General features: G+C 43.6%; 1 protein-coding gene across 2 annotated transcripts in view; it reads left to right on the top strand.

The window, feature by feature from the left end:
* Positions 1-26,547, top strand: part of Cnksr3 (CNKSR family member 3) — a 90,589-nt gene extending 64,042 nt beyond the window's left edge. For both annotated transcript variants that reach the window (XM_027401032.2, XM_035440415.1), the window contains exons 5-13: positions 3,965-4,006; positions 6,357-6,476; positions 8,247-8,306; positions 13,000-13,068; positions 13,477-13,623; positions 19,021-19,145; positions 20,576-20,784; positions 21,239-21,328; positions 25,009-26,547. In XM_027401032.2, the coding sequence (XP_027256833.1) occupies positions 3,965-4,006; positions 6,357-6,476; positions 8,247-8,306; positions 13,000-13,068; positions 13,477-13,623; positions 19,021-19,145; positions 20,576-20,784; positions 21,239-21,328; positions 25,009-25,307 (1,161 nt within the window). In that variant the 3' untranslated portion in view covers positions 25,308-26,547. The remainder of the gene's footprint in view (positions 1-3,964; positions 4,007-6,356; positions 6,477-8,246; positions 8,307-12,999; positions 13,069-13,476; positions 13,624-19,020; positions 19,146-20,575; positions 20,785-21,238; positions 21,329-25,008) is intronic.
* Positions 26,548-27,006: the final 459 nt, after the last annotated feature.

Raw genomic sequence — 27,006 nt, 5'->3', positions numbered from 1 at the left:
TAAGTGAATGAATATGTATATATATATATATATATTTAAGAATATGTTTTTACACATGAATGTGTATATGTATACATACATGAGAGTATGCATATACACACGAATAGGTATATATACACATGAATATGTATTATACATATGAACACACATACACACACACACACACACACATATATGCACACACATGTGCCCCTTTTAAAGAAAGATGACTTAAGACATATAAATATACTTGGGATGTTACTTTCTAAACTTTGGGAAAGATATGTCCTTGGCTCTTGACCATAATTTTTTTCTATAGTAATTGAAAGAGCCATTTCTTTGTGAGTGTCATTAGTATGTACAAACATGCATGCGCACATCCCAGAGCGACCAGCTTGGTGAATGATTTCAGTGTCATTTCTAGTGCAGTGCAATGGCAGCTACAAGATGAGCTGTTTCAGAAACTGTGCCCTCAGTCTCATTCACTCTGTGGTTTCCTTTACTGGGGACTGTAGCTGTAGCTCCCTCCTCTTCAGGGACGGGAACATGCGTCACTGGAGTCTCTATCTCATGCCTCCATCTACAGAGTCACGCCTACTTTGATTTGTCCTCTGTGCATCTCCTGCGAGCTGGCATTTCCAACCTCTGTGCATTGATCCCACCTTGCAGTGGTGAAGGGGCATGGTTGCAAATTTTCTTTTCTCCCCACGAAGTGACACTACATTTCTGCACATTTCCAAGGCTGCTTCTGCTGTAGTCTACGCCAAGCACGAGGACCAGTCCTCCTATCCCGGGCTGTGGGTATAAGATGAGACAAAGGCAACAAAGGCAGAAAGGGATTGAGGGTCACATTGGTAACCCTTTTAATGACTTGAGGACTTAAAGTGTAATGGCACAAGAATGAAGAGGCAGTGGCAGGGACTAGAGCAGTGGAGTGGTATTTGAGCCCAAGAGAGCAGGATGGAGAAGAGGGAGACACCATTATTGAGTGGGGATTTCGTGTCAAGTGTGTCCTCATCCTTGAGCCCTGTGGTCACATTGAGTTCTGAGATGTGGCCTTGCCATCTTATTTTACTGAGCAGGAGAGAGGCAGAGACATTTAGCAGGCTGTACAAGGCTGCGCTATTCCTAGTGAGGTAGAATGAGGACAGGAGGCAGAGGAGACCCACCTGGAAACAAGCTGCTGGCTGCCCTGGGTGGCCCTGACTGCTGATCCAGGTGACCAAGGGCTGTCATGAAGCTTCTCTTCAGCTGTGACTCATGAGGGGGTGACTTGTTCAGGAACGTTTTCTTCCTTCCCCTGGCTACCATGCCAGATAATATGAAGTCATGCCTGCAGCTGTTTCCTTTCGGGGTGGGGAGGAATGGGTGTGGGAAGCTACCATGCTCTTGGTGGAAGGTAATGAGTGAGTCCATTCACACACTGGCTTGAACAGTTTAAGATTCTCACTTGTGCCCGTTGGTTAGTCTCCATGACAGGAAGCCCATTTGGATTGATGGATGCCAAAGAATCAAATATCAGGAACCAATAGGTGACACCTCAGCCTTGACTCATGTGCCCTGGTGTAGTAGGAGTGGCCTTCTGACTGGGTGACAGTCTCAGAGGAATATTGGAGACCACCTTTCTTAGATTGTTTGTTGTATCGCCATCCTAAGGCCACGTGAATGAACAGTTTGCAGAGTTGCTGTTATGTAGCAATTCTCCCTAGTACTAGTTGATGACCTGTTGTGGAAATAGATGGGCTGTCCTATGCATGAAGTACAGGTTGAACAATACATCTCCAAGCTGCAGTTACTAATGGTTTACAAAGTGGCTTGTGTAGCTTAGGTTTGTATCAAGAGTCACGCTTGTGGGAAAATGTATTTCTAAGTTTCTTAAATTTTTTTCCCCTAGGTTGCTTTTTTTCTTGAGAGTCAGCATCAGTTTTGGGGGGAGTAAAATAGCTGTTATTCATCTTCTATTTATATCTGGCAGAGAAAAATTTAAATTTTTAAGAAGACAAGGCAATCATATAGGATAAAAACTGGTAGCCCTCCTCTGTGCTAATGCTCGAGAAAAATGACCCAAACATGACATTCCAACCTAAATGAAAATCGTTACTGGTAAATTCAGATCTGATTGATATTTTTCCACACACCCGAGACTGTTAAGTATTGTTTTCAAGATTGGCTCAGTGTGGGGTTGTACTCAGTGGCACAGAATAAATGCTAAAGAAACCAGGTACGTCTCTGGGCTGAGAGACGACTTAGTGGTTAAGACCAACTGTTTGATTCCCAGCATCCTCTTGGTTCACAAGCATCCACAGCTCCAGTTCTAGGGGATTTCACGCCATCTTCTGGTCTCCAAGGGCACCAAGCATGCTCGTGGTGCACTGACATACATGCAGGCAAAACATTCATACTTATAATAAAATGAATAAATTTAATTTTAAAAATTAACAAAGGAGAAACTCTTTTCTCTAGTTTCCTCTCATTCACCTGTGGTCTGGGTTGAAATCTGCTAGTGCAGATGGTTCTAGAAGGCTACCTGTGGAAGTTTCATGTCAATTTCACTTTGATGGCTTCTGGAGAAAGGACAATGGTGATTCCTCTAATGGGCTAACCCTGCTGGCACAGTGTTCCAAGTCTTTTGTTCTTTAGCTGAGAAAATAATGCTTTGCATTCCAGCCCTTTATTTAATGTCATCAATAGCATGCCTCAAGACCACTTTTTTGGCAGTGTGTTAATGACTATTTTGTTCAACTTTTTTCATCTTCTAAGGACTGAAGTATGTGATTTAATCTCACTGGTGCTTAAAATAAACTTTTGTGGCCGAGTTTACCCAAGGCCATATTTTGAAAGTTAGTCTTATAGGCAGGACTTGAGCTAAGGGCTGCTGGCTTGTTGGCCCATGGCTAGCTGAGCCTAGAATCACACTGGAACCATAAATAGGATTCTTGAGTTTGTTATTGCTCTGCACACTGGTCAGAAGGTAGATTTCAGTTGTGTAGTTAGTTTGGTAACAGGACTAGAGAACCCAGGGCCTTGCCTTGCGCATGCTTCAGCAAGCACTCCTCCACTGAGCTCTGGGCTCCCAGTTCAAAGGTTTGGTTTTTTGTTTTTTCTCCCCAATAGATTTTCAAAACCTATTACAATGAGTCACATGATTTAAAGGACATCAGAGCCCTAGGAGAAGAGAAAGTCAGCTGTTTTCACTCTGCCCCCATTTGCATATACAGGCCTGCCAGGACTGCTGAGCCTGAGTGCAGTGGTGGTGGAGTTGGTAGAAGATGTGACAGGGACCTTGCGATTTCTCAAAAGAGCTAAGCCAATTTTTTTCTTTTAAGAAAGATTCATTTATTTTTAAATTTGATTTTAAATTTTATTATAGTTTTATACTTGAATACTGTATTTACAATTATTTTCATCCTTCCCTCTGCCCCCTCCAACTCCTCCCATGTCTCCCCCACTTTGCCTCAAATTAATGACTTCTTTTTTTTTTCAGTTGTTATCGTACACCACACACATGCACACACACACCTACACCTGAACCCCAGTAGTATTACACATATGCACATGTTTTTAGGGGAGGCCACTGGGATTGGCTCATCCCTGGAGGACCAGGCCTTCCCTCCGCTGATAGCAGGTGGCTTCTCTCCTAGGGCAGTGTGACATTCCTCCAACCTTGCTGTCATGTCAGTTGATGTTGTCATAATGTAGGTCTTCTTTAGAAAACCCGACTTAAGATTCATGGGTGCTGCTTCCCTGTCATGTCTCAAAGACACGATTTAGCAGTGGGCATCCTCATCTAGTGTCTCTTAAAATCTTTCTGCCCCCTCTTCCTGGTTTTTTTCCCCTGAGCCCTAGGTGGAGGGATTGTATTGTAGATACATCAGTTGGGACTGTGTATTCCATCTCCCTTATTCTTTGCTTTGTGACCAGTTGTCTTAGACCATTTTTTTTTAATGTTTTTCATTCTTACGCTATTTTTCTTACTCTTCTTTAGGATTGCCTTGTAGCAGAAATGGAGGATAAAGTTTTAAATGTGGTAAGTGTATTTTCCTAAAATGTACCATACAATTCATTTTCCAAAGGCAATAAGAATCATACTAATTACATGCACTGGCTAATTATGTCAAGATGAATTTTGAAATACTGGCTTTGGGGATTTGTTAGTTTAGAGAGAAGAGTGAAAGTTGTTTAAGGAGACCACTGCTTGTGAAAATTCCTGTGCTTCCTGGCTATACTGGGGTCTCTATTTGACTTTACTGTTGTTGTTGTTGTTTCTTCTGGACAATTAATTCATCAGGGCACAGTTATGCAGCAGCTATTCAGCATGCAAATCAGAGTGAGAATCATGTGTGCACTCTTCATTGAAGAACTGTTTCAATTTAGAAAAATACCTTGGCAAAAACTTTCCAATGGGGGTGGGGTATGTACTATGACTATGTAAAGAGCATTCTGGAAGGATTCATCATCACTTCCTCCTTTTGACACAGGCAGCCTGTGCCCTTTTGATAAAAAGCCCTCCTCCTTTTGGATTGAGGAATTTGGCAATGAAACTGCTATAAATATATTTTCCATAAATAGGGAAGCTAAACAAAACTAGAGGAATGTGAAAAAGTACCACCTTATGAATTCTCCACCTTGGAAAGAAGAGTCAGTCGCCCTTTGGAATTTCCGGATGCCTTTGCTCATTTGATTTGGGAAGGGTAGATGCTCTGATTGTGAGAACATATGCATAACCCCGATGCCTCTGTAGAAAGACCACTCCCCGTGAGTGCTCTCTTGTATCCGTTGAGCGACAGGGAGGGAGGGGTCATTGAGGCCAAGGTGCTAAAGATGCAAAACTTGAAACTGTGGAACGGAGATGTTATGGGGGAAATCTAGGCGATCTGGGCTTCAGACTTTTTAGACAGAAAACCGGAAGAAGAGTTTATCAAGGAAAAATAATAGTGGATTCTGTTAAAGTCAGAGACTCCCCTCTGTGAGATTCACTTTGAAGACAGTGAGATGTCAGGCCACAGGTGGACATTTTAAAACATTTTAAAAATGTTTTAAAGGACAGAATCAAAATATTAAAACATGTCTAATAAGAAAACGATCCAGCTAAAAACAGATTTGAAGAGACATTTCTACCCAAAGGAGACACGAAGAGAGCAAATAAGCACACCAAGTTTGGTCATTTATGATTGGGGAGTTACAGACTGAAACAAGGACACACCATCACAGGCTTACTAGAGTTGACTAAAACTCAGAACTGACAACAGCAAGTGTTGGCAAACTGGTCACTTGTTGCTCCGAGGGATGAAGAATTGGGACAATTTAGAGGACAGTTTGGTGGTTAGTTACAAAACTAAGTGTATTCTAACTGTATGACCCACCAGTTGCACTGTTGGGTGTTTACCCAAAGGAGTTGTAAACTTAATGTCAACAAAAATCTGCCCTGACTTGTTTATAGCAGCTTTATTCCCCCCAATGGAAGGAGACAAGCTGTCTTTTTATAGGTGAAGGGATAAACACATGTGGAATAGACTATTACTTAGCAGTAAAAATAAATGAGTTATCAACTTGTGAAAAGATGTAGAGAAAATTTAAAGGTATATTATTAATTGAAATAAGCCCCTAAGAAAAACCATGAAGACAGTGTAAAGTTCAATGCCGCCCAGGAGTCCAGGACAAGGAAGGGTGAAATGGATTATATTGAGCAGGGGGACACTGATGGCAATGAAATCACCCTATCGAATGCTTTTTAGTAATGGACATAAAATATTAAATGTTTGTCAAAACCTTTAGGACATATACCACAAAAGTGAATACGACTTATAATTATGGATTTAAATATTGGTTCATCAGCTGTAAAATGTACAACACCATATAGATGTTAATAGTGGGGAAAGCTGGCATGGAGAGAGGAAGTCTGTGGGAATTCAGTGTATTTGTTGCTTGATCCCTTCCCCGAACCTTGCAAACCTGAAGCTTATTAAAAAGAAAACAAACAAACAAAACAACAATAACAACAAAACCAGTATGATTTAGAGTGAAATTTCTTCCCCCCCCTTGTCAATGTTTAGTATTTAAGGGAGTGTGAGTGACCCCTCAGTAATAAGCTGTTAGGTGGCTGGGAAACTTCTCCTTTGACGCCAAAGGGGGTTCTTCCTGTCTTCTGCTTCACAGTGGTCATAAAGGAATGGTTATAAAAGCCACACTTTTATAGAAAGCTGAAACAGTAGCAGCATTCCCAAAGATTGTAGACACGGAGTCCGAATGCCAGGTGTTAATTGAGCAGGATTACCGTAGCGAGGGCTGGCCAGAGCCAAAGATTATGCCTGAGGTGTGTCTCTTTAAAAATCAACTTGAGATAAACCTGGTTAACGATTGAACTCCCTCAATTCCAGGTCAAGGTTTTGAATGGCATCTGTGACAAAACAATGCGCTCAACTTCGGATCCTGTTATGAGCCAGTGTGCATGCCTGGAGGAAGTTCACTTACCGAATGTTAGACCTGGGGAAGGCCTGGTAAGAAGTCTGTTTGGTGGTTTGTAAGCGTTACACTGTGTCTTACTGTCCTCACTGAGTGGTGGAGATATTATAATATGTGTTTAGGGATTTGCCATCTTAAACTCTGTTAAGATAATTATCTTTCAAGCATAAAAATAAGTATAATTTAAAATTTCTCCCATCTTCACAGATTTATTTTTTTTTCAGGACTTAGCAATGAAAGGAAATATAAAACATTTCTACTAAGGAGAGATGGTCTGTGGGAAAACATACTGCATCTATTCTGGAGGTCTCTATTAGCACTTAAGATAGGTGTGAGGAGGCAGCTGGAAGGAAATGATTCCTAAGAAAATTTCAGAAATGTTTCTTTCGTCCTGTGTGAGGTGTATAATAGCAAACTCAAAGGATGCCTGCAGGAAGACATCTCACGGGGTTAATTTGTGGAGCTACAGAAACCCAGGAGGCTCATTGACTAGCTTAGAGCTTTTGAACCAGAGAGTTTCCATGTGGGCTTTCTCATTGGAATGCTGAATGGATGACCCTAGGTGATGATGCCTAGTGCCCAGTGCTGAGAGCACAGAACTTGTGCAGTGGGAGGCTGTAGCTACTGATGCTGTTGACGGTGACAGTGATGGACATAAAGGAGGAAGATGGAGTCACTGATGTATACATTGCTGTGAGGGATATAAAGACAGTCTCTTAAACAGGAAAGAAAAAAATCACTGTCAACAAACACAAATTCTCAGTGGGTAGAAGGTAACATCTACATGTACATGTACATCTACCTCTACATGTACATGTACCCTTGCTTGGCTCTGAAGTAAAGGGTAGATTAGCATAGTCTAAAGCTGGAGGAATTCCTGGGTGTGAGTTTGTAGTCAGAGGTGAAATCTGATCCATGCCCTGAGTGGACCGAGATAGAATTGTCCTTTCGTGATGGCTGGGGGAGGAATGTACAGTTCTGTAGGGCAGACACACATTGATTTCAGATCGAAGCCCTTAAGAATGCTGCGGACCTTGAGAGTTTTAGGATTTTTGTGAGATTCTTTTTTCAGAATGGCGTAGGTTACAGATTAGACAAGTTCAGTGTAGATAATCAGGTACTATTTGACCCTATCTGCCCCCTTTTTCTGTCTCCCTTCATCTTGTAATGGTTTAATAAGAATGGACACTGATATTTGGGCCGTCAAACTATAGAGCTATTTATCTGGTAATGTAGTATTTTGCCTGTTTGCCTAAAGAAAGGTGTCTCTTGGGATAGCATTCCCATCCATCTATCTTTTGGTGTTCACTATAACAGAGCAATGGCAGTTACTGATTTGCTGTCTGTGTTGTATTAGTTTGCTCACTTCAACTGCAAGCCCGTTCTGCCTTACAATTAAGCTTACAAAAAAGTCATCCCATGTGTACCACTGATACCAGACAGAGCCAACTGCATTGTTTTTCTGGGAAAAAAGCCATGGTCAGAGAAGAGGAGCACTTGTTTGAAATGCCTGGCTTGCTGAGCAGGCCTGAGAAAATTCCTCCATCCTAGAGTTGTGGCAGAATCCTGTGTGCCCAGTACACACATTATAATATCAAAGAGCTTGCCCATCTGATCTCTTCTACTTGTGTTCAGTTGTTAAGTTTTCTCTCTCTCTCTCTCGATGCCCTTTGGATTGAGTTTCCTGGTGTTTTGGGAGGCAAAAAAACACCCAGTGTTCCAAAGGGACTGTCCAATGTTTTGAAAGTCTGCAGGTCTCTATGAATGTTGAAATAATGAGTTAATATGTTGGTGACTCCCTCTAGGGCATGTACATCAAGTCAACCTATGATGGATTGCATGTGATTACTGGAACCACGGAAAATGTAAGTGTGCACTTGTAAGTTATGAAAGCCCTTGGGTGCTTAGACACATCTGACACAGCTCTGAGCTTTGGGGTTTAAGTGTGCGCCTGATGTTACCTGGGTGAGATGTGTGAGAGCTGCTGTGATAGCCTGTTGTATTTATTCTGTTGGTGGACTTGCTGCTGCTTGTTGCCAGCTGTTGTCAATTTATAATTTAAATTGCCCTTTATTGCTCTGGTTCAAGTGCCGTGGCACCTTTTTTTCCCCCCTCCACCTTTGTGCTAATTATTCCTTTTACACCATGGAAATGTGAACCCAAAAGTAGAAAAATAACTATCTCTTTGTTGTTGTGAGTCATTCACAGTAGAACTGGGGTTGGTAGCTGTATGTATTGTTTGTGTGTGTGCACTCATGTATATGAGTGCATTTGTGTGGAAGACAGACGTCAATGTTGAGTATTTTCTTCAATTGTCCTCCACTTTAATTTTTGAGATAGGATGTCATGATTGGCTAGGCTGGCTGGCCAGCAAGCCCCAGGATTTCTCCTAGTTCTGCCCCTGGGCTCTAGGGTTATAGGAGTGTACCACTGTGCCTAGCTTTTTGCCCGGATGCTGGAGATCTGAACTCAGGTCCCAGGTGTGCACAGCAAGCCCTTTACCCACTGAGCCATCTCCCCAACCCTAGAATTACTCATTATCCTCTCAAACATTATGAATTTGAAAAAAAGTAGATCTAAGTAAATCTATTTTTCTTGCAACTTAAACTATGGCTAGTTCTTGAATGACATCGGCATAAAGTAGGAATATTTCAACAGCTCCCCATGCCTGTAGAAGAAGCAAGTGTTTGAGGCGTGAGTCTGTTTCATCAACCAATGGAGGAAGAGATAATTCCAAAATATAGGGGGAAATTTGGCAGCCCCCCTTCCACTGTGGTGAAAGTGTGTGTCTGATTTAAGTTTTATATTAGACCTTTTGATAAAAGTGACATGAGCTCTGATGAATGCTTGCTGTACAGCTCTTGAGTGTTATGGTAAGAAAATGAGTGAGTTCTAAATCAGCCTTGTAGCTCTAATAGACAAATGAGTGGATGGTAGTGTGTCCTTAAGTATTTCCTGTTGGCAATAAGAAAGATCATGGGAATCAGTTGGAATTTTTAAGTTAATTAAACTTTGTGTGTGTGTATCTGTATCTGTGTTTATATGCACCACAAGAGGGCAAGTGTCTGCAGAGGCCAGAGGAGTCAGATCCCCTGAACTGGAGTTATAGGTGGCTGCGAGCTGTCTGATGTGGGCGCTGGGAATCAAACCTGAGTCCACTGTAAGAATAGTAAGGGCTCTCAACCGCCGAGCCATCTCTCTAGCACGAACGAGGAATTTCTGTACCTTCTCTCCTGATCGGTGGTAGTGGCCCAGGAAGCTTTGATTTGGTCCGGACATACTTCCAGAGGAAACAAGCATGATCCTCCACTTCTTATCCCTGTTGGAGAATTGGTATTGTCCCCCACAACCACAGCAAGAACAGACTCAATCAAGCGTCACGCCATACGTTGTTTTCAGCTGGAGGGACTCAGAAGGGTGGTGGCCATTTCAGTTTTCAAGGACTGAAGTTGTAAAGCCTTGTCATTTGGTGACTGTGCTGTTTGGTTTGACTAGACTCGGGCAGTTCCAGACTCACCCGATCTTCTGGTAGGCACATTTCTCTTTGATAAATGTGTGTGGTGTGGTGTGGTGTGGTGTGGGGTGGGGTGGGGTGGGTGTGTGTGTGTGTGTGTGTGTGTGTGTGTGTGTGTGTGTGTGTGTGTGTGTGTGTGTGTGTGTGTGTGTGTGTGTGTGTGTGGTTTTACCAGAGGGCACAGATCGCTGCTCTCTTCTTTTACCCCCTTTTTGTTTAGAGATAAGAGTTGAATGAGAGACTAAACAGTGCTGCCTTAGAATCAAATGAAATGTCGGGTATGAATAACAATGTATCTTCCCCAAATTCCTACTGGAATCACAAACCAGGGAGACAGACCTAGGATTTACCTGCATGTAGTCTGCTCCAGAACTGTTTCATGGAAGCTGCCCTAGAAGGGGGCTTACTTACAATCATGTTAACCAGTAACAAGAACCAAAAGCTCATTTGATTCCATGTGGTAATCCATTAAAAGTATTGTCCATTACTTTAGTCTTTCAACATGGCATTTATTGAGGGCCTGGCATGTGCTTAGACCTGGGGCTAAGTCTTGTAGCTGTAGCTGGGGAGTAGTCATGATCTCAGTTTTCAGGGGTATGCTCTGGATGCTCTATACGGATTCATAAGTATAGTATTGTATTTTCTAGTTTCGTGTGCTCCCACCCTGGGCTCCGGGCTGATGCAAAGCCAGCAGGCCACTCTTAGCAGTGCAGTGCATGGTTTTGGAGTGACCTCAGCAGTCGGGGTCAGGCAGATCATTCCTTGGAGTTCTTTATCTGACTTCTTTGTGGATGTTGTGACCTTATTCAGGAGCCCGAACAGTCCTCTCCAGTGGGTGCAGGATGTGTTTCAGAAGAATGGGGCATTGTCCTTAGGGTCATCACCTTTCTGAGGGCACACCTCTGCAGGCATCCTTTTTCTGTAGTCCCACTCACGGTGAAGATAGGCAAGAGCTTCTGACTTGGGGAACATTTTGGTATTAGGCTCTCTGGTTATCAGTGTTCTGCCCAACACAGCTCTGCATCACCTGATGGGACATCTGAGAAATGAAGACACAAGGATCCTTAGGAAGGGAAGTCAGTCGAGGACAGTAGTTCATGTGTCTTAAGATCGTGTGTCTATAAACAGGGACTTCTTGGCCTTGGGACCGTGTCTTATAAAATGAAGCTTGCCTCAGATGAATCCTCAGCCATGGAGGTTTAGTAAATGGTGCTTGATACAGGGGTTGGACTTAACTTCAGCAGCTGACATACTGCTAAAGGAAGGAGCATCCATCCTTAAAAAGAACTGAGGAGGAAGAGACTGGTGCCTCTGCTCAGTGTTGAGCTGGTTGCTGCTCTCCGGTGAGGCACTGCTGTCGTTATGGCAACCGATGAGCTATTTTGAAAATAACCAGCATAGTTACCTGTGCCTTCAGCTGAGCCTGATAAAGCAGAGGCAGTGTTCCCACAGTTAATGCTGCCGGCTAATTTCTTGTTGAGCCTATCACAGCGGTTGGTGAGAAAAATCCAGCCAGTGTGTTTTGAATTTTGTTGCCCGCCCCCTTGTTCAAGGTGCTATTTTGTCTTCAGATAACTGTAAATTGAGATTTCACCCACTCAATATATGTTACAAAATTAAATACTCTGACCTAGATAGTGTTTAATTAGAAATACAAGGTTTATCTTTTCTCTCCAATCATGTGTTATGTCTTAAACAGAATGAGTTTTTGTTTACTTAATGAACAAGAATATTCTAGGCACCACATTTGACAAGTGGCTTAAATCCTTTTGTGGATTTCTTTGTTGTCATAAAGTAATAGTAGTGGATAATTCAGAAGGGACAAAGCGTACATTCTTTTCTTTTCTTTTTTTTTTTAAGATTTATTTATTTGCATTGGTGTTTTACCTGCATGTATATCCGTGTGAGAGTCCCAGATTCCCTGGAACTAGAATTGCAGGCAGTTGTGAGCTGCCATGTGGGTGTTGGGAATTGAATCCAGATCTCTGGAAGAGCATCCAGTGCTCTTAACCGCAGGGCCACCTCTCCAGCCCCTCATTTTTTTCTTTTTGAAAAGTCTTTCTTCGTGTATAATGTGTGCATGTGGTATATACCTGGGTATGTGTGTATATGTGTATGCTCTTTTGTGTATATATATCAGTGTTCTTCTCTCTCTCTCTCTCTCTCTCTCTCTCTCTCTCTCTCTCTCTCTCTGTGTGTGTGTGTGTGTGTGTGTGTGTGTGTGTGTATTCCTGTGAGTGTGGGTATGCACGTGCCATACTCTATGTGTGTGTGTGGGGTGTGTATTCCTGTAAGTGTCTTGGGGTCAGAGGACAACCTTGGGTGTCAGTCCTTACCTTTGATCCTGAGACAGGGTCTGCTGTTGTTTGCCACTGAGTCCCCAAGTAAGCGGCTTGGGAGCTTCTAGGTTCCCGTCTTTGCCATTTGTCTTACATAGGAACACATGAAACACACATACCCTTACCATGACCAGTCTTCCTGAGGCCTTGGGCGCCTGACTTTATCTCTGAGCCATCCTCCAGCCTCAGATTCTTGTTTTCTTACTAAAGCCATACTTACATCCTGATGATGAAAATATTTTTTTCTTTGAAGAAATAAAGTTTTTGTTTCTGTGAACTTCTTATTTAATGGCATTGTGGTAATTTGTAAAATGAGGAAAAAAAGATTTATGTTTATTAATAATTAGAGTGGTCCTTACTCATTAAATGGTTCATCTGCTTTTGCAAGGTGAGTGGTGATGGGGACACATGTAAAGTTTTCCATCTATTTATTTATAGTCGAATTTATGGCTTTTATCAACTAACCATTTCAACAGTATACCCACACATTTCATATTTTCCATGAGCTGAGGTGTTAATGGAGTGATCATTGTAGTAAATTGCAAGAGACTTATATGCCAAGACCCATAGAGCACTTTAATATATTGTTTTTGTTTTTTTCTTGAGAAAGTTTTATTTCTGTTGTCGTTGTCTACATAAGAAAGAGGCAGAAAGAGAGGGCCAGACACCTAAGCCAGGTCTCTCTCTCTTTTTATTTCTGTGTAGTCTCCTGCAGACAGGTCTCAGAAGATTCACGCTGGTGATGAAGTCATTCAAGTTAATCGGCAGACTGTGGTAAGTTCATTTATTGGGATGTAATTTTTTCTTGATAACTGTACATTTAAAACTGTGTGTGTATGTGTGGCTCGGGGGTGGGGTGGAGTGGGGGAGAAATAGGGCATCAGGTCTCCTAGAGCTGTATTTACAGGGAATTCTGAACCACCCAACATGGGTGCTGGGAATCAAACTCCAGTCCTATGCAAGAGCAGTTAGTGCTCTTAATGGCTGAGCCATCTCTACAGCATATATTTATATGCACACTTTGTACCCATTTTCTTTTCAGTGCCTTAAGTAGTGCTAAGATGAGCATATTTTCATTGATTTATTTGCTCATAACTTGAATTTCCTTGAGATAAGTTCATGGGTTGGATTTTCATGGCTCACAAGCACGTCTCCCCCCTCCTGTTCCCTCCCTCATTCAAGGTTGGGTGGCAGTTGAAAAATCTGGTGAGAAAGTTGAGAGAGAATCCTACGGGTGTGGTGCTGCTACTGAAGAAGAGGCCCACGGGCTCTTTCAACTTTACTCCGGCCCCCCTGAAGAACCTGCGGTGGAAGCCACCTCTCGTGCAGGTATCTGTGACCATTGTAGACCTTCATCTAGAACAGACCTTGTCAGCACCCCCCCCCCCAAAAAAAAAACACATTGAAATAGAAGATGATTGGTTTTAGGAGCTGGTTTGCCTGTCAGTTTTCTCTAATCCTGCCTGCATGAAAATGTAAACTCTAGGTCTTTGCTGAGCAGTGTGGTAGCCACTTGCCATATGTGACTATTTAAATAATTGAAAGGTTCGTTCCTCCATCTCACTGGCCACATTCCAGGTGCCTAATAGTCACCTATGACTGGTGCTGCCCCAGTGGACCACACAGGCAGAAGGCTCACTTTAAATTATCTCACTTGTTTTCAACATGTTCTGTGGCTTCTCCCAGGGATACACGAACAAATGTCCATTTACCCCAGATAGGTCACCAGTGGCTGACCAGAATAATCACTGACATCTAGCTGAGTGAAATAGTCGGTTTGGGGGGCGGGGTGGGTGCTTACAGGAGCATGGTGACTCAGGCAGCGTTCTCATCGAAGATCCCACCGGAACATGAGGGACAGCTCACCCAAGACGCATCCTTAGAATTCCCTGCATGGCTGGAAGGAGCTTTGTCAGCCCTCAGTGTCTGTCTCTTCTTCCTGGCAGCTGTTACTACTTGTGTAATGTTGGGGAAAATTCTTGTAAATTTTGTAATTTTGTGTGTTTACTTTCTTTTTGTTGTTGTTGTTGTTGTTGTTTTGAGACAGGTTTTCTCTGTGTAGCCCTGGCTGTCCTGGAACTCTCTCTGTAGACCAGGCTGGCCTTGAACTCCCAGAGATTCACCTGCCTCAGCCTCCTGAGTGCTGGGATTAAAGGCATGCACTACCATCTCCCAGCTACTTTCTGATTCTTCAGAACCTCCCTTTTTCTTCTAGGAGGAATGTTTCAGTTACAGGGAAATAGCAGTCAGCACTTGATACACTACACATGACTTGAACCCTGATTTTAGGGCTCCCACGATGCTGAGTTCTTAGCGTCACTTTACAGAGAAGCAGGTGTGGATGGGAAATGGCTGCACACCATTGCTCAGGCACAGTTCAGAATCCCCAGCCTATGCCGGGGTATAAAAGACAAACCAACTTTAGGTGAGTTTTGTTGCTTAAAGCCTCTGCGAGTATTACCAACATTTATTGTCTCAGCTGAGCTCAAGGGGCTCAGTGACACCTCCCCAGCCTCAACAAACCCCCTTTAGCCAGTCTTAGTTTTCACTTCCCAATGATATTGTAAGCCTTTGCTTTTGTTTTGAGAAAAGTCCTTAGCCAAATGCGTGCCCTTAACACCAGGAGGCGAACCTCCTAGCCTAGGCTGCCAAGTGAGACCTCAGCTCGGAAAGGTCCTTAAATCTTAGACTGCATTTTGCTTGTAGGGCTGCCTGTGGTTTTTACTTTGCATCTTCATGTGAAAGGTATAGTGCTTCCAAACTGTGCATTTGAGTGCTTTGTGATACATAATGCTGCAAATGTATCTACAGGCACGGCTAAGGGAGTGGAAATCAGTGCAAAGTAGAGGAGGGAGCAAGTGGATTCAAGTCCCTTTTGTCCTAAAATCAAAGAGATGGGACTGGAGAGGTGTTTCAGCAGTTAAGAGCACTTCCAAAGGACTTGAGTTCCATTCCCAGCACCCACACGGCAGCTCACACTGTAACTCTAGTCCAGGGCATCCTGTACCTTCATCTGGTCACTGCATGCATGCGTGCGTGCAAAAACAAAACAAAACAAACAAGCAAAAACCCAACTCATACATAAAGTCAAAAATGAGAAAAATGAATTGACACACAAACTACATACACATTTACCCAACTGTGCAGGGTTTTAAACTTTGTATGTATTGTCATTAGTACACATGTGACCTCACACACCATTGTTTGTGGTGAAAATATTTTAGCCTGTTCTCTTAGCAGTTTTCAAGAATGCACTTTGTGGTAACTGTTGTCATCGTGTCTTACACTGGAGAGGTATGAAAGAGAGAGCAGTAGGGACTGCTTAGGTGAGGTGCCTCTTATTAATGAGAAGAAAGGTGGGTGGGGTATGCAAAGGCAGATGAGGGCACATCATCTTAGTCTTTTAACTCACGCACCCCCACAATGTGGACATGTGACCATCAGGCAGAGGTTGTCTTGGGTTAGGTCCCTGGAGACTGTGTTGTGATTCTTGTCAAAGCGATGTTCAAGGACTGGTGAAGAACGGACAGTTCCAGGCATGGCCCCCTCTACAGGACAGAGGGTTCTGTGTAATCAGGCAGCTGCAGGCTTGCTGGCCTTTCTTAGGAGAGGTAGCTTTGTCTGCTGAGGGCCATTCTCTGGCAGTTACTATGCCCAGAAGCTGGGGCCTGAGATCTCAGTATCAGGGCTCTGAGTGTTCTTCCCAGCCCCTGCTGCAAAGAATATCTCAAACCCTCTCAGTTGGCTTGGTTAGTAGGGTTGCTGTAATAGCAGAGATCTGGTACTGGGCTAGAATGCATGGACTTTACCCTCAGGGGTCAGGTTGACGCCTAGTTTTATATTCTTATCTGTGTTACTTTACTAGGGTTGCCATAACAAAGTTCTACAGGCTGAGTAGTTGGGGTACAAGGTCAAGGTATGCAGGGTTGGTCTCTTCTGAGGTCTTACTCTCTGACTTAGAAACAGCTACCTTTTCTCTCTGTCTTCACATCCTCCCTCTGTGTCTTTATCTTATATGGACACCGGTTGGATTGAGTGCATCCTATGTCCTCATTTTAACTTGCTCGCCTCTTATGTGATACCAAATACAATTATATTCTGAAGTACTGGGGCGGGGGTCATAGGACTCTATCATAGGAATTTTGAGGGGGGGCATAGATCAGCTCATGACATTACCTAGACACAAGAAATATCATATAGGTGGCTTCTGTAGATAGCAAGGCTAGTGATAAGGTGGTTCACATGAATGACTGATTTGAGAGACCTTGGCCAGGAGGCTCTGCTTGAGTCCCCAAGCAACACTGCATGGGTCCCAGCTCTGCCACGTATCGTCTCTGTGCTTGGGATGAGACATTCAGCCTCCTAAGCCTCACTTTCATAATGATTGCTGCTGAGTATTAGAGAAGGCTTTGGGGTAAGCATAGAGGGAGGCGTAGGTAGGGGAGAAGCAGCTGTCAAACACAGTGGGAAGCAACAAAAATTAGAAAGCCAAGAAGGAAACATTATGAAGGGAGAGATGGCAGTTGCAGTAAGGATGACAGAGTTTGAGGTGGCAAAGGAAAATCCATGGTGATGTGTTCAGATCAGAAGGCAAGTTAAGTATAAATAGAGGCTAGTTCATCCCTTGAGTCCCAGAAATGGACATTGGAAGGGGGCATCCTTCATTTTCTCTCTCTTCACAGCATTCTTTGTTACTGTGCAGCCTGAGGATGAGGAGCTAGGTAGAGATGGAGACACATAGGGGAACAATCACAGTGAAGACAAAAAAGCTGCTATGTGGCTCAGCTACCAGATCTTCTTGCAGTGTGTCCAAGGCTGATTGCAGAATGTAAACACAAGACTGTAGGCTTGCTCCGCTCCTGACCCTGGGTGTTTCTCTAGCTCTGTCTTCCATGGTCACCATACCTGGGTGCCCAGCACTCCTGGGAGGAATGTCATCTCATTCCTCTCAGTACCTTTAGTATTGTCCTTCCACATGGGAGATGTTCACCATTCTGTTTTTAGGCTAAACCTGACAAATGAGGGTTTTCTTAAACAGAAGTCATCATTCATGTTGGAATTCTGGGGAGAAAATGTCTTACGGGAGTGTTCCAGAGTACTTGTGGCTCACAGGATTTTGAAGATATGGATTTTGTCCCTGTGTTTTCAGATATGGAGATACATTAATTTATTAGATATCAATGAATTCCACATTGAACTGAATTAAAGGCTTGGGTTAGGGTATGATGCTAGAAGATGAGACAGAGCCCATGCCTCTGTGCCTTTGTATCCATTCTGAATGTAGCCACTGCATTGAATCTCTTGGTGGACATAGTTCTTGTGGACATAGTCCACACTAGTTGTAGAACCCTTCCAGTTGCTGGAATCCGTTGCAGCCATCATAACCGGAAGTTCAAAGGGAGTGCTTCCTTCTCTTGAAGTGTCTAGCATCGACACTTGCTGACCTTCGCCAGTGGTTCCCATAGTAACTGTGAGGACCTGGCCGGTCCTTTCCCAACTGAAGCTGGTTGGTCAATGCCATTGCTAGATTGTAGAAGAAATAAGAAGGTCTCCTAGGAGATTTTAGAATGTAAGTCCTCTCTGCTTCTGCAAGACTCAAACAAGATTGAGTCAGCTAAAATCCCAGCATGGATCTCCCAGCACAAGAAGTCTTACCACTGTCTGAGGAGCCACTGGCAATTGATGGCTGCTGGGAGGAGAGTCAGTTTTCTCTAGGGATGTGGTCCTGGATAGGATGCCCCTGCTCCTGTATCTGTACACATACAGACAACACTAAATGGCTATGAAGTTAGAGGCGGGATGACAGGGACGGAGAGGGAATGAGAGAACAGGAAAGGGGAATGGATAAGGGAGGGAATAATGGAGGTGGATTGGATCTAAACATGCATGTGTATGAATATTAAGTATTTAATAAAAATGTAAGTCCTTTGAGATCAGTAACATAAGGTTAAGGTAAAGATTTAAATTTTTTAAATTTAAAAATGTGATTTTACTGTGGACATTGCTAAATTCAACAGATTGAGTTGTGTATTTGCTGTGTGGCAAGCATGTCCTGTGCCCTTCATGTGTGTTACCTTAGTTTCCACAGCTGCCCAGCTGGTTACTGTTCTTGTTCCCATCAATTCCCATCTCAAGGATGAGACACAGAGAAGCTAAGTGACTGCCTCAGCAATACACAGAGAATCAGAAGGGTAGCCAGATCACACCCAGAGCCCCAAGGCTGCACTGCTAATTGCAACGACACCGCTGTGTGCTTTTCTCCACCAGCAGGGTTGTTAGTGTCAGTTTTACAGAGGAGGAAACTGAGGCATAGATTCTTTTTGGTTTTTCAAGGCAGGGTTTCTCTGTATTGCTTTGGAGGCTGTCCTGGATCTTACTCTGTAGACCAGGCTGGCCTTGAATTCACAGTGATCCGTCTGCCTCTGCCTCCCGAGTTCTGGGATTAAAGGCATGCGCCACCAATGCCCGACTTTGAGGCATGGAATTCTAAGTGGTTTTCCTAAAGCTAGAGTTAAAACCCCAGGGGCTTATAAAGTCCTCTATGAGTGGATGACCTCATGGAAGCACGGATGTTAGCACTGTCCATAGCCATGAGTGTGTGGGTGAACTCTGCCTCTTCTTGTACTCAGGCCTGGCTTGGTTTGCAGTGGGTAGGGGAGAATTATACCAAGAATAATTTCCAAGTTGACCTCTGCTTTTTAACTCCCTGTGTGGCTCTCATTGCAGACCTCACCCCCACCCACCACGACCCAGTCCCCAGAAAGCACCATGGATGCCTCCCTGAAGAAGGAGAAACCAGCCATCCTGGACCTCTACATTCCTCCCCCACCCGCTGTTCCCTACTCTCCCCGGTATGTAGTTCCCATTCCATAGGGTGGACTGGCTGTCTCTACATGGTAGCTGCTGAGCCAGGAAGCCACTTTCCACAGCAAGATCTGACTCACTGTGTGGGACTGCAGGCCCGGGTCTCACTTCATGGAGCTTGAGAGTGATACAGTTGGTGGTGAGGGCCTTTTAGGAAGAGAATGCCAACAGATCCTACTTGTGGAAAATTTACAGAAGTCTATGCTTTTGGGGCCTTGGAAGGGGCTGCTTGGGGATCCCTGTAGCTTAAGTTATGCCAAATCCATGATAAATTCATTTGCAGGGAAGAAGCTAATGTTTTTGTGAGAACCATTAAAGTTGTTGCCTGATTTTACCAAGAAAGATGTGTATATTCGAGGTACACACACATACACACGTACATGGGGTCCCCAGAACCTCACAGGCCAAGGTGTGGGTCATTGTGTCAGGAACTATAGGGAGACAGTTTCTCCAGCCCCTGACTCTGAGTGTCCTCTGGGCTTCAGTGACCGTGTCACAGGCATACCAACAAGAATGGGGCTGTATACATAGGAAGGCAGGAAGCTGGGACTTTCAGATCCCTTTGCAGGAGACACATGGTTGTACATATACACACAGGCCACCAGTGAACCCCTTCTCTGAGGTGTGAGTAATGCCAATGGATTCAGAGAAACGAGTTTCATCACAAGGAGTCATGAAAGCTTGTGAGTGAGGAGGTTGTAGGGTGGATTTGAATTGTAGAAGATGATTCTGGGAAGAATGTGGGTAGCAGACTCACCTGGGGATGCTACTCACAGGCTCCCTCTTTGTTCTATATGTTGCCCACTTGGCTTCTACTGATTGCCTTACAAAACTTTTGCCAAATGCAAAGAAAGAAATTTTCTGGTAACTTGGGCTCAGGTACAAACTGAGATCTGCTATATATTGAAATTTCAGTAGGATTAGAATGGAATTGCTGATCCAGCTTATGTTTTTACTGAGTTCGGAAATAGCTCCCCTCCTCTGGTTTCTGAGACATACCCTTTATAGTGTTGGGAAAATTTTCAGACCTAACAACTTCGGTATATGTCAGGAGCCCTCGTGGCTGGATCCAGGCAATGATCCTACTCTTGGCTTGAGGAAAATGGTGCAGTGGTGTGAACAGGATATTCACCCAGAGAACAGAATGTGGGCAAAGCAAGAACTGTGTTTTCAGGGTGTACTTGTTCTGTGTAGACATACACGGATAGAAGGTCATGTTTGCTTGGTTGTAATAGGTTCATGGCTTTTGTTCTTCAGGACATCTGTATGTACTTGAAGGGGTAATTTGAGTGGGGTAGTAGTTAGTGGGACGGAGCTGGAAGTCACATGTGCCCATGGTAGCTTGGACTCCTGTTGTTCATTCTTGGGCAAGAGAGCTGGTCTGTGAGCTCCCTAGTCACTACATACTGTCTTCCAGGGACGAGAATAGGAGCTTTGCCTATGGAGGATCCAGTAAGGGTAAACAGCAGCTGTCCGGGCGTAAGGGTTCAGAGTCTCCTAACTCCTTCCTGGACCAGGAGAGCCAAAGACGTAGATTTACCATCGCTGATTCCGATCAGTTGCCAGCTTATTCGGTGGGAACCAATGTTCTACCCACAAAGATGAGAAAGAAGACACCATCCTATGGTAAGTTCTCCTGTGTGTGTCTTGCCCTGCTGTTTCTTTTTAGTTCTCTTCCCCACCCCTTCCTTATTTGGGGCTCTGGCATGAACTTGGCAGACTCCGAAGGTGATCCAAGGAAAACATAAACCTCAATGAAATTCTAGGTATGAGCCCTTTATTCATCTGGTTAAAGCAAAGCCTTGTTGAGTCATTGCTCTGCCTGGCATCAGAGCCCAGCTGGGTGAGCTCACATTACAGTTTTAACTTCAGCGTTGGAGACTCCAAGACTCAGCGTTAGCATGCCTTTACACTAAGAGCTCTCAGTGTCAACATGGGGCTTTAAAAATAGTTTTATTTTAAACTTTGTCACTGTTTCTATTTAAGTGGGCATGGTTGGGAGTTAAGTATAAGTGAAGGGAGGGATTGTATTCAAGTTGATAAATGTCACTAACCTTGCCTCACCCCCTGGTCTCTGAAGGCAAACCCCGGCCTCTGTCCATGCCTGCAGATGGGAACTGGATGGGGATTGTGGACCCATTTGCCAGACCTCGAGGCCCTGGGAGGAAAGGTATGTTTTATCTAAGCAAACCAAAAGCACTGAATGGTGTCAGAACCCAGGCCACTCCGTGCTTTATCCTGAAGGTGATAGCCTTTCTTGAGGCCCCCCTTGTCATCAGTAAATCAGGCCTGCTGAAGGTTGCTAGAATAGTGCTTGTTTCCAGAATTGGAAAAACTGTGTCTTCCTAGAATCTAGTCAGCATTGTGGCTTTTTAAAAGGCTCTAGACACAAACGGTCCACTTTTAAAACAAATCATCCATTAAGCATACATAGTTGCATGATTTTTTTTAAAAACTTGAGTTTTGATGAATCAACAAATCCTCTTTAAATTATTAAGGCATAATTACTGCCTGAAAAATTGTTTTTTAATTCATTCTGTAATTGATTACTAGTTATTACACCAATCTTTAGGAAGCATTTAAAAGTATTTTTTATGCTGGGCACATTTGTGTGTGCTTTTAATCTCAGCACTTGGGAGGCAAGGACAGATCTCTGGAGTTTGAGGCCAGCCTGGTCTACAGAGTGAGTTTCAGGCTGGCCAGGGCTACATAGTGAGACCTTGTCTCAAAACAAAACAAAACAAAACTTTTGCCTGTTTTTGCTAGATAGGCTCTGATTACCAGCATTGGATGGAAATGATAGCATTACCTTTGTAATGTTGAAACATAGAACAAGTGAGGTAACAAGAGATGGCTTTGGTCTGGGAAAGAAAGGACAGAATAAACTCTGAAGGCCTAACCTTCCCAGTGAGTGACTCCCAACATCTCCCAAGTAAACCTTGTCACCTCTGTGCTTGGATATACTAACATGACAAAGAGACTAGATGCAGTCCCTGGTTTCAGATGTTCCTGGTGTGCAGAGCAAAGTCTGCAGCAGTCAGCAGGTGGCAGGGCTGGCCTTTGTTTAGATTTAAAATGCTAACATCTTCATTGCCATTCTCTGGGCATGGATCCAACCTGTCCTCCTTCATATTATGAAGAGGTGTAGTGGAGGGATTGGGGCTTAGGAGGACTACTGACGACTGCTTCAGAAGTGATGCTGTCTCTCTGCACATGGCCACTTAGGAAATGAAACAGCAGTGTTCCTGGGATTGAGCCCTCCCCTGTAACAATAACTCTTTCCGACAGCCGCCTGAGTTCTGCTGCTTGTGTTAGGGTCCCCAAATAACACACAGAGTCTTATATTAATTACAATGCTGCTGACCAATGACCAGGATTTCTTATTTGCTAGCTCTGTCTTAAGTATCAACCATAACCATTAATCTATATATTTTATAAGGACTAATCTTATTGAGGACAACAGTGGCATGCATCCTCTCTTCTCTGGGATCACATGGTGACTCCTCTCTTTACTACATTTCCCAGAATCCTCCTTGACACCTAGCCCCACCTATCTTGCTTTCCTATTGGCCAACAGTGCTTTATTTATCAACTAATAAGACAAACATACACAGAAGGACTTCCCCCATCATTCCCCTTTGGGAGTGAGCAGTGCTGGGATGGAGTCCTCCTCTGTATGAGTGAGCAGTGGTCCTGGGATGGAGTCCTCCCCTCTGGGAGTGGACAACTTTGTGGTTTTAACATGTTCAGAATTACACATCAGTCACCACTGTCTACTTCCAGAACATTCCCATTACCCTGAAAAGTGTTCTGTACCTGGTGGTTCTCATGCCTAATTCCACCTTTCTCAGCCCCCGACAATCACTGGTTCATGAGTTTGCCAATTTTGTAAATAGGCATATACAGTATATGATTTTTTTTGGTGGCAGGACAGGATATTTCTTCTACTTGGGCAAGAGACAGACTGGCAGTGAGAATACATCAAAGTGAAAAGATTTTGATCAGAAGAACTGGGAAACAGGAGGCTTTAGTTAGGCACTTCCTACTCGACAGTACCAATTTTAATCTGTTTGCTGACTGGGGACATACCTGAGTGTGTTTTATTCTTAGTCAGAAGCACTTGACTTTTAAAGGTCTTTACTTCTAGAAAAGAAACTCTGATAGCTAGAGTCATTATATATTGTCTTCCCCCTTTAAATGAAGTTTTTGTTTTGTTGATTGTTTTGACTCTACTTTTTATTATATATGTTTTTTGTTTAAAACAAAATTTAAATTTAAACATATTTTGATCATATTCTTCCCCTCCCTAAGTTCTTATAGATCCTCTCCCTCCTTTCCAACTTTAAGTTCTTTCTCTAAAAACAAAATCCCAGTATGACAAACTCCTCCAAAACCAAGAAAATAAAACCACTCAAAAAGGAAAAAACAAAACAACACCAAACTGTAACCAAATAAAAATGCCAAAAAAAAAAAAAAACCCCAAAACAAAATACCCCCAAAACCTGTGGAGTGCTTTGTAAGTTGGTCAGCTACTCCTGAACATGAGTCCCGTCCTGGTGTGGTTGATATACTCAGTGACACTCCATTAAAGAAAACGGATTTTCCCTCTCCCAGCAGGTATAAGTGACAGTTCAGTTGTTAACCTTTACCCTAGTGCCAAAGTTTCATTCGTTCATTCATTTAAAAAACATAACAAAATTAAATAGAAGATTAAAGGAAAAACCTATCACATTTAAGTTGCACAAGACAAACCAATTGAAGGAAAAGGCACATGAATCAGACCCACTCATTCACACTCAGGAATCCCATAAAAACATCCAACTGGAAGTCATAATACATACACGGAGGACCTGGTGCAGATCCCTGCAGGCCCTGTGCGTGCTCTCTGAGTTCCCATGAGCTTTGCTCATGTTGATCTAGAGGGCCTTGTTTTCTTGGTGTCCTCTATCCCCTCTGGCTCTTATACTCTGCCTCCTTCTTCCACAGGGCCGTCTGGCTCTTACACTCTTTCTGCCTCCTCTTCTACAGCTTTCCCTGAGCTCTGAGGGGAGGGATTTGATGGAAATATCCAGTATCTGGCTGGTAGCTGCCTGGCTTTAGGCATGTCCCTTTCTTTCTCCCCCATTCTCTTCTTCCTCCTCCCTCAAGCCTAGATTTCTCCTCCTACTTATTCTCTCTGCTGGCCAGCCCTGCGTACCCCTCTCCTGTCTAGCTATTGGCCGTTAAGCTTTCTATTAGACCAGTCAGGTGCCTTAGGCAGGCAAGGTGAAACAAATGCAGCACAAACACATGTAACACACCTTTACCTTGTTAACAAAGGCAGCAGAAACAAATGTGACAGACCTTCACATAGTTAAAGTAATATTCCGCAGCATATAAATATATAACACATCTTTGCCTAGTTAACATAGTATTTTACAACACATCATGACTTGGAAGGCACGACTCTAGCTATGGCAGAGGGAGTAGATAGTAGACTTCGATTGGTAAGTCAGTAGCATCAGGAACTAAAGAGTAGGTATAGCCTCCAAAGGACCATCCGTTGTGATCTGCATCCGACAGCCAGGCCCTACTTCCAAAGGTTCCACAGCCTCCCAACACAGTGCCAGCCACTAAGGAGCACGCAGTCAGCATGAGTTGGTGGGTGTGGAGGTGGAGAAGGTGTTGACTTTTCTGATTTAACCATAACACTGATGGTGAACCTCTTGTTCTCTTTACAAACATTCCTGAGGTAGGCCAAAGTCATTCACAGGGCTTTGCAGGTTAGAGAGCTGGGTGTATGTTTACTTGAGTGGTGTGAAGTCCCAGGGTTCTTGTTCTCATAGGCTTGTGGGCTTTGTTTGAAAACAGGGGACGATGCCCTATGCCGGTACTTCAGTAATGAGCGGATTACACCCATCATTGAAGAAAGTGCATCTCCTGTGTACCGATTCTCCAGACCCACAACTGAGCGGCACCTGGTTCGAGGCGCGGACTACATCCGAGGGAGCAGGTGTTATCTCAACTCTGATTTACACAGCAGCGCCACCATTCCCTTCCAGGAGGAAGGGCCCAAGAAGAAGTCAGCCACTTCTTCTGCCAAGGCATCTTCTGGGGAGCCTTCACTGCTGGTTAGCTGGCTGACGCGCCTCAAGCTATTGACTCACTGAGGCTGCTCTGCTAGCCTCCTGCCTGTCTCCTGCTAGCAAGTGCCTTCTTCCTCAGTGGATAGCTTCTTCAGACTCCATCTGCAGTGCTCCATGGCGACCTTACTTCATTCCATTTTATTTTATTTTATTTTTAAAGGTTGTATACTGCTGTTCCTGGAATTCTGAAGTCATTGGAGGGCATCTAATCTAGAGGATCTTAGGTGCTGTTTGTGGAGGCAGAAGGAAGGACAGACACATGGCATGGCCTGCTTGGTTTTGCCTCCCCAATGTGGGAACATGGAGACATACTTTGTAAATTGTGTGTTGGCCAGACAACTTGATGTCAGGAATTGGCAACTTTGTACACTTTTGTTTTCTTGGGCAGCAGGGACTAAGGTTGATGGCTTTTGTCACATATATGTGTTGGTTTGTGGTCCAACTTCTGTATCTGAAAAAGCCGAAGGAGAAAACTTTTGATTTTTAAAGCTATAGAACATATTTATAAGTGTGGCTGTGTCACTGTACTATTGCAGAGTGGTGTGGTAAGTGTGTGAGGCTCTTTGGAGCAGGGTTTTACCTGTAGGTCAGTTGTTACACATCCTTAGCAGACCCCCCCTTTCTATAACCGCCTCCATTTAGGTTAGCCAATACAGACTCTAGAGCACACTTGGGTGGGGTGTGGCATACACAAAGAAGTGTGTTTTGAGGGTGTTGCATTTGTTATATGTGTTGTTCCGTGAGGGAGAGAAGCTATGAGATTTACTGAGAGCCAAAGCATCCCTCAGGAAAATGAAGCAACAAGATTTAGGGTTATGGGACATTGGTCAGTTTATGTTATTGACCTGTTTTTGATGTCTCTCTTTTGGAAAAAAAAAAAGCCTACAGTCTTTCCCAGTTGTACACATTTTGCTAACTAGAAATATCTTGGAAAGCCTCATGGTCACTGATTTTCAACTAGCATCAGGTATTTTGAAAATGTGTGTCTGCATATTAACTCTTGTTTAAACCGAATGTACAATATTTTGCTAGAATGAAAAGAAGTCCTATCTTGTTAATTTAAGTGTTTTAAATAGAGTTGTATATTTTTCTTACTCTTAGTCACATGTAATTGAAATATTTCTGTTTTGCGTCATACGTGAAACCCAAGGAAAAGGACATTCAAAGTGTTTTCAGATTTACAAGTGACCACTCTGGTCATTGCCAGCACGGGCACTAATATTAAAAACTGAAATAAATACTCCCAAGCATTTTGGGGATTTTATGAATTTGTGGTAAGTGGAGCTAACAAAGCAAATGTTAATGGAACTCATGGAAAAGGAATTTTCCAAGGTATTCTTGGGCAGAGCTGTAGTCAGGCCTCTCCCACACCACTGGGGTTGTCCAGTGACCTGCCTGAAATGCAGTACACAAGATGTTCACTGGAGGACTTTGTAAGCCACTCCCCCTTCTTGAGAGGTTAAGAGACCCAGCACCCACTTCTCTTGGTGTGGTCTGGTTCACACCAGCTTTTTCCCATCAGTGTCTTGAGCTTTGAGACACTAGTATATTGGGGATGGGGGTCCCAAACAGAGATGTAAGGATTGTGTGTGTGATTGATTCTTCTTGGTACTTAACCTGAAGCATATGGGCAGAGGATAGAAAAGGGCCTCCGGAGGCAAGGAAGGGGCTACGTGCGAGAAGAGTTGGCTCCTGCCAGTTCCCTGTTGACCTGAGTTGGCTC

The sequence above is a fragment of the Cricetulus griseus genome, chromosome 2, assembly GCF_003668045.3.
Source record: "Cricetulus griseus strain 17A/GY chromosome 2, alternate assembly CriGri-PICRH-1.0, whole genome shotgun sequence".
NCBI lineage: Eukaryota > Metazoa > Chordata > Mammalia > Rodentia > Cricetidae > Cricetulus > Cricetulus griseus.
Note: the sequence above shows the minus strand (reverse complement) of the source record. Positions and strands in the feature narration are given on the sequence as shown.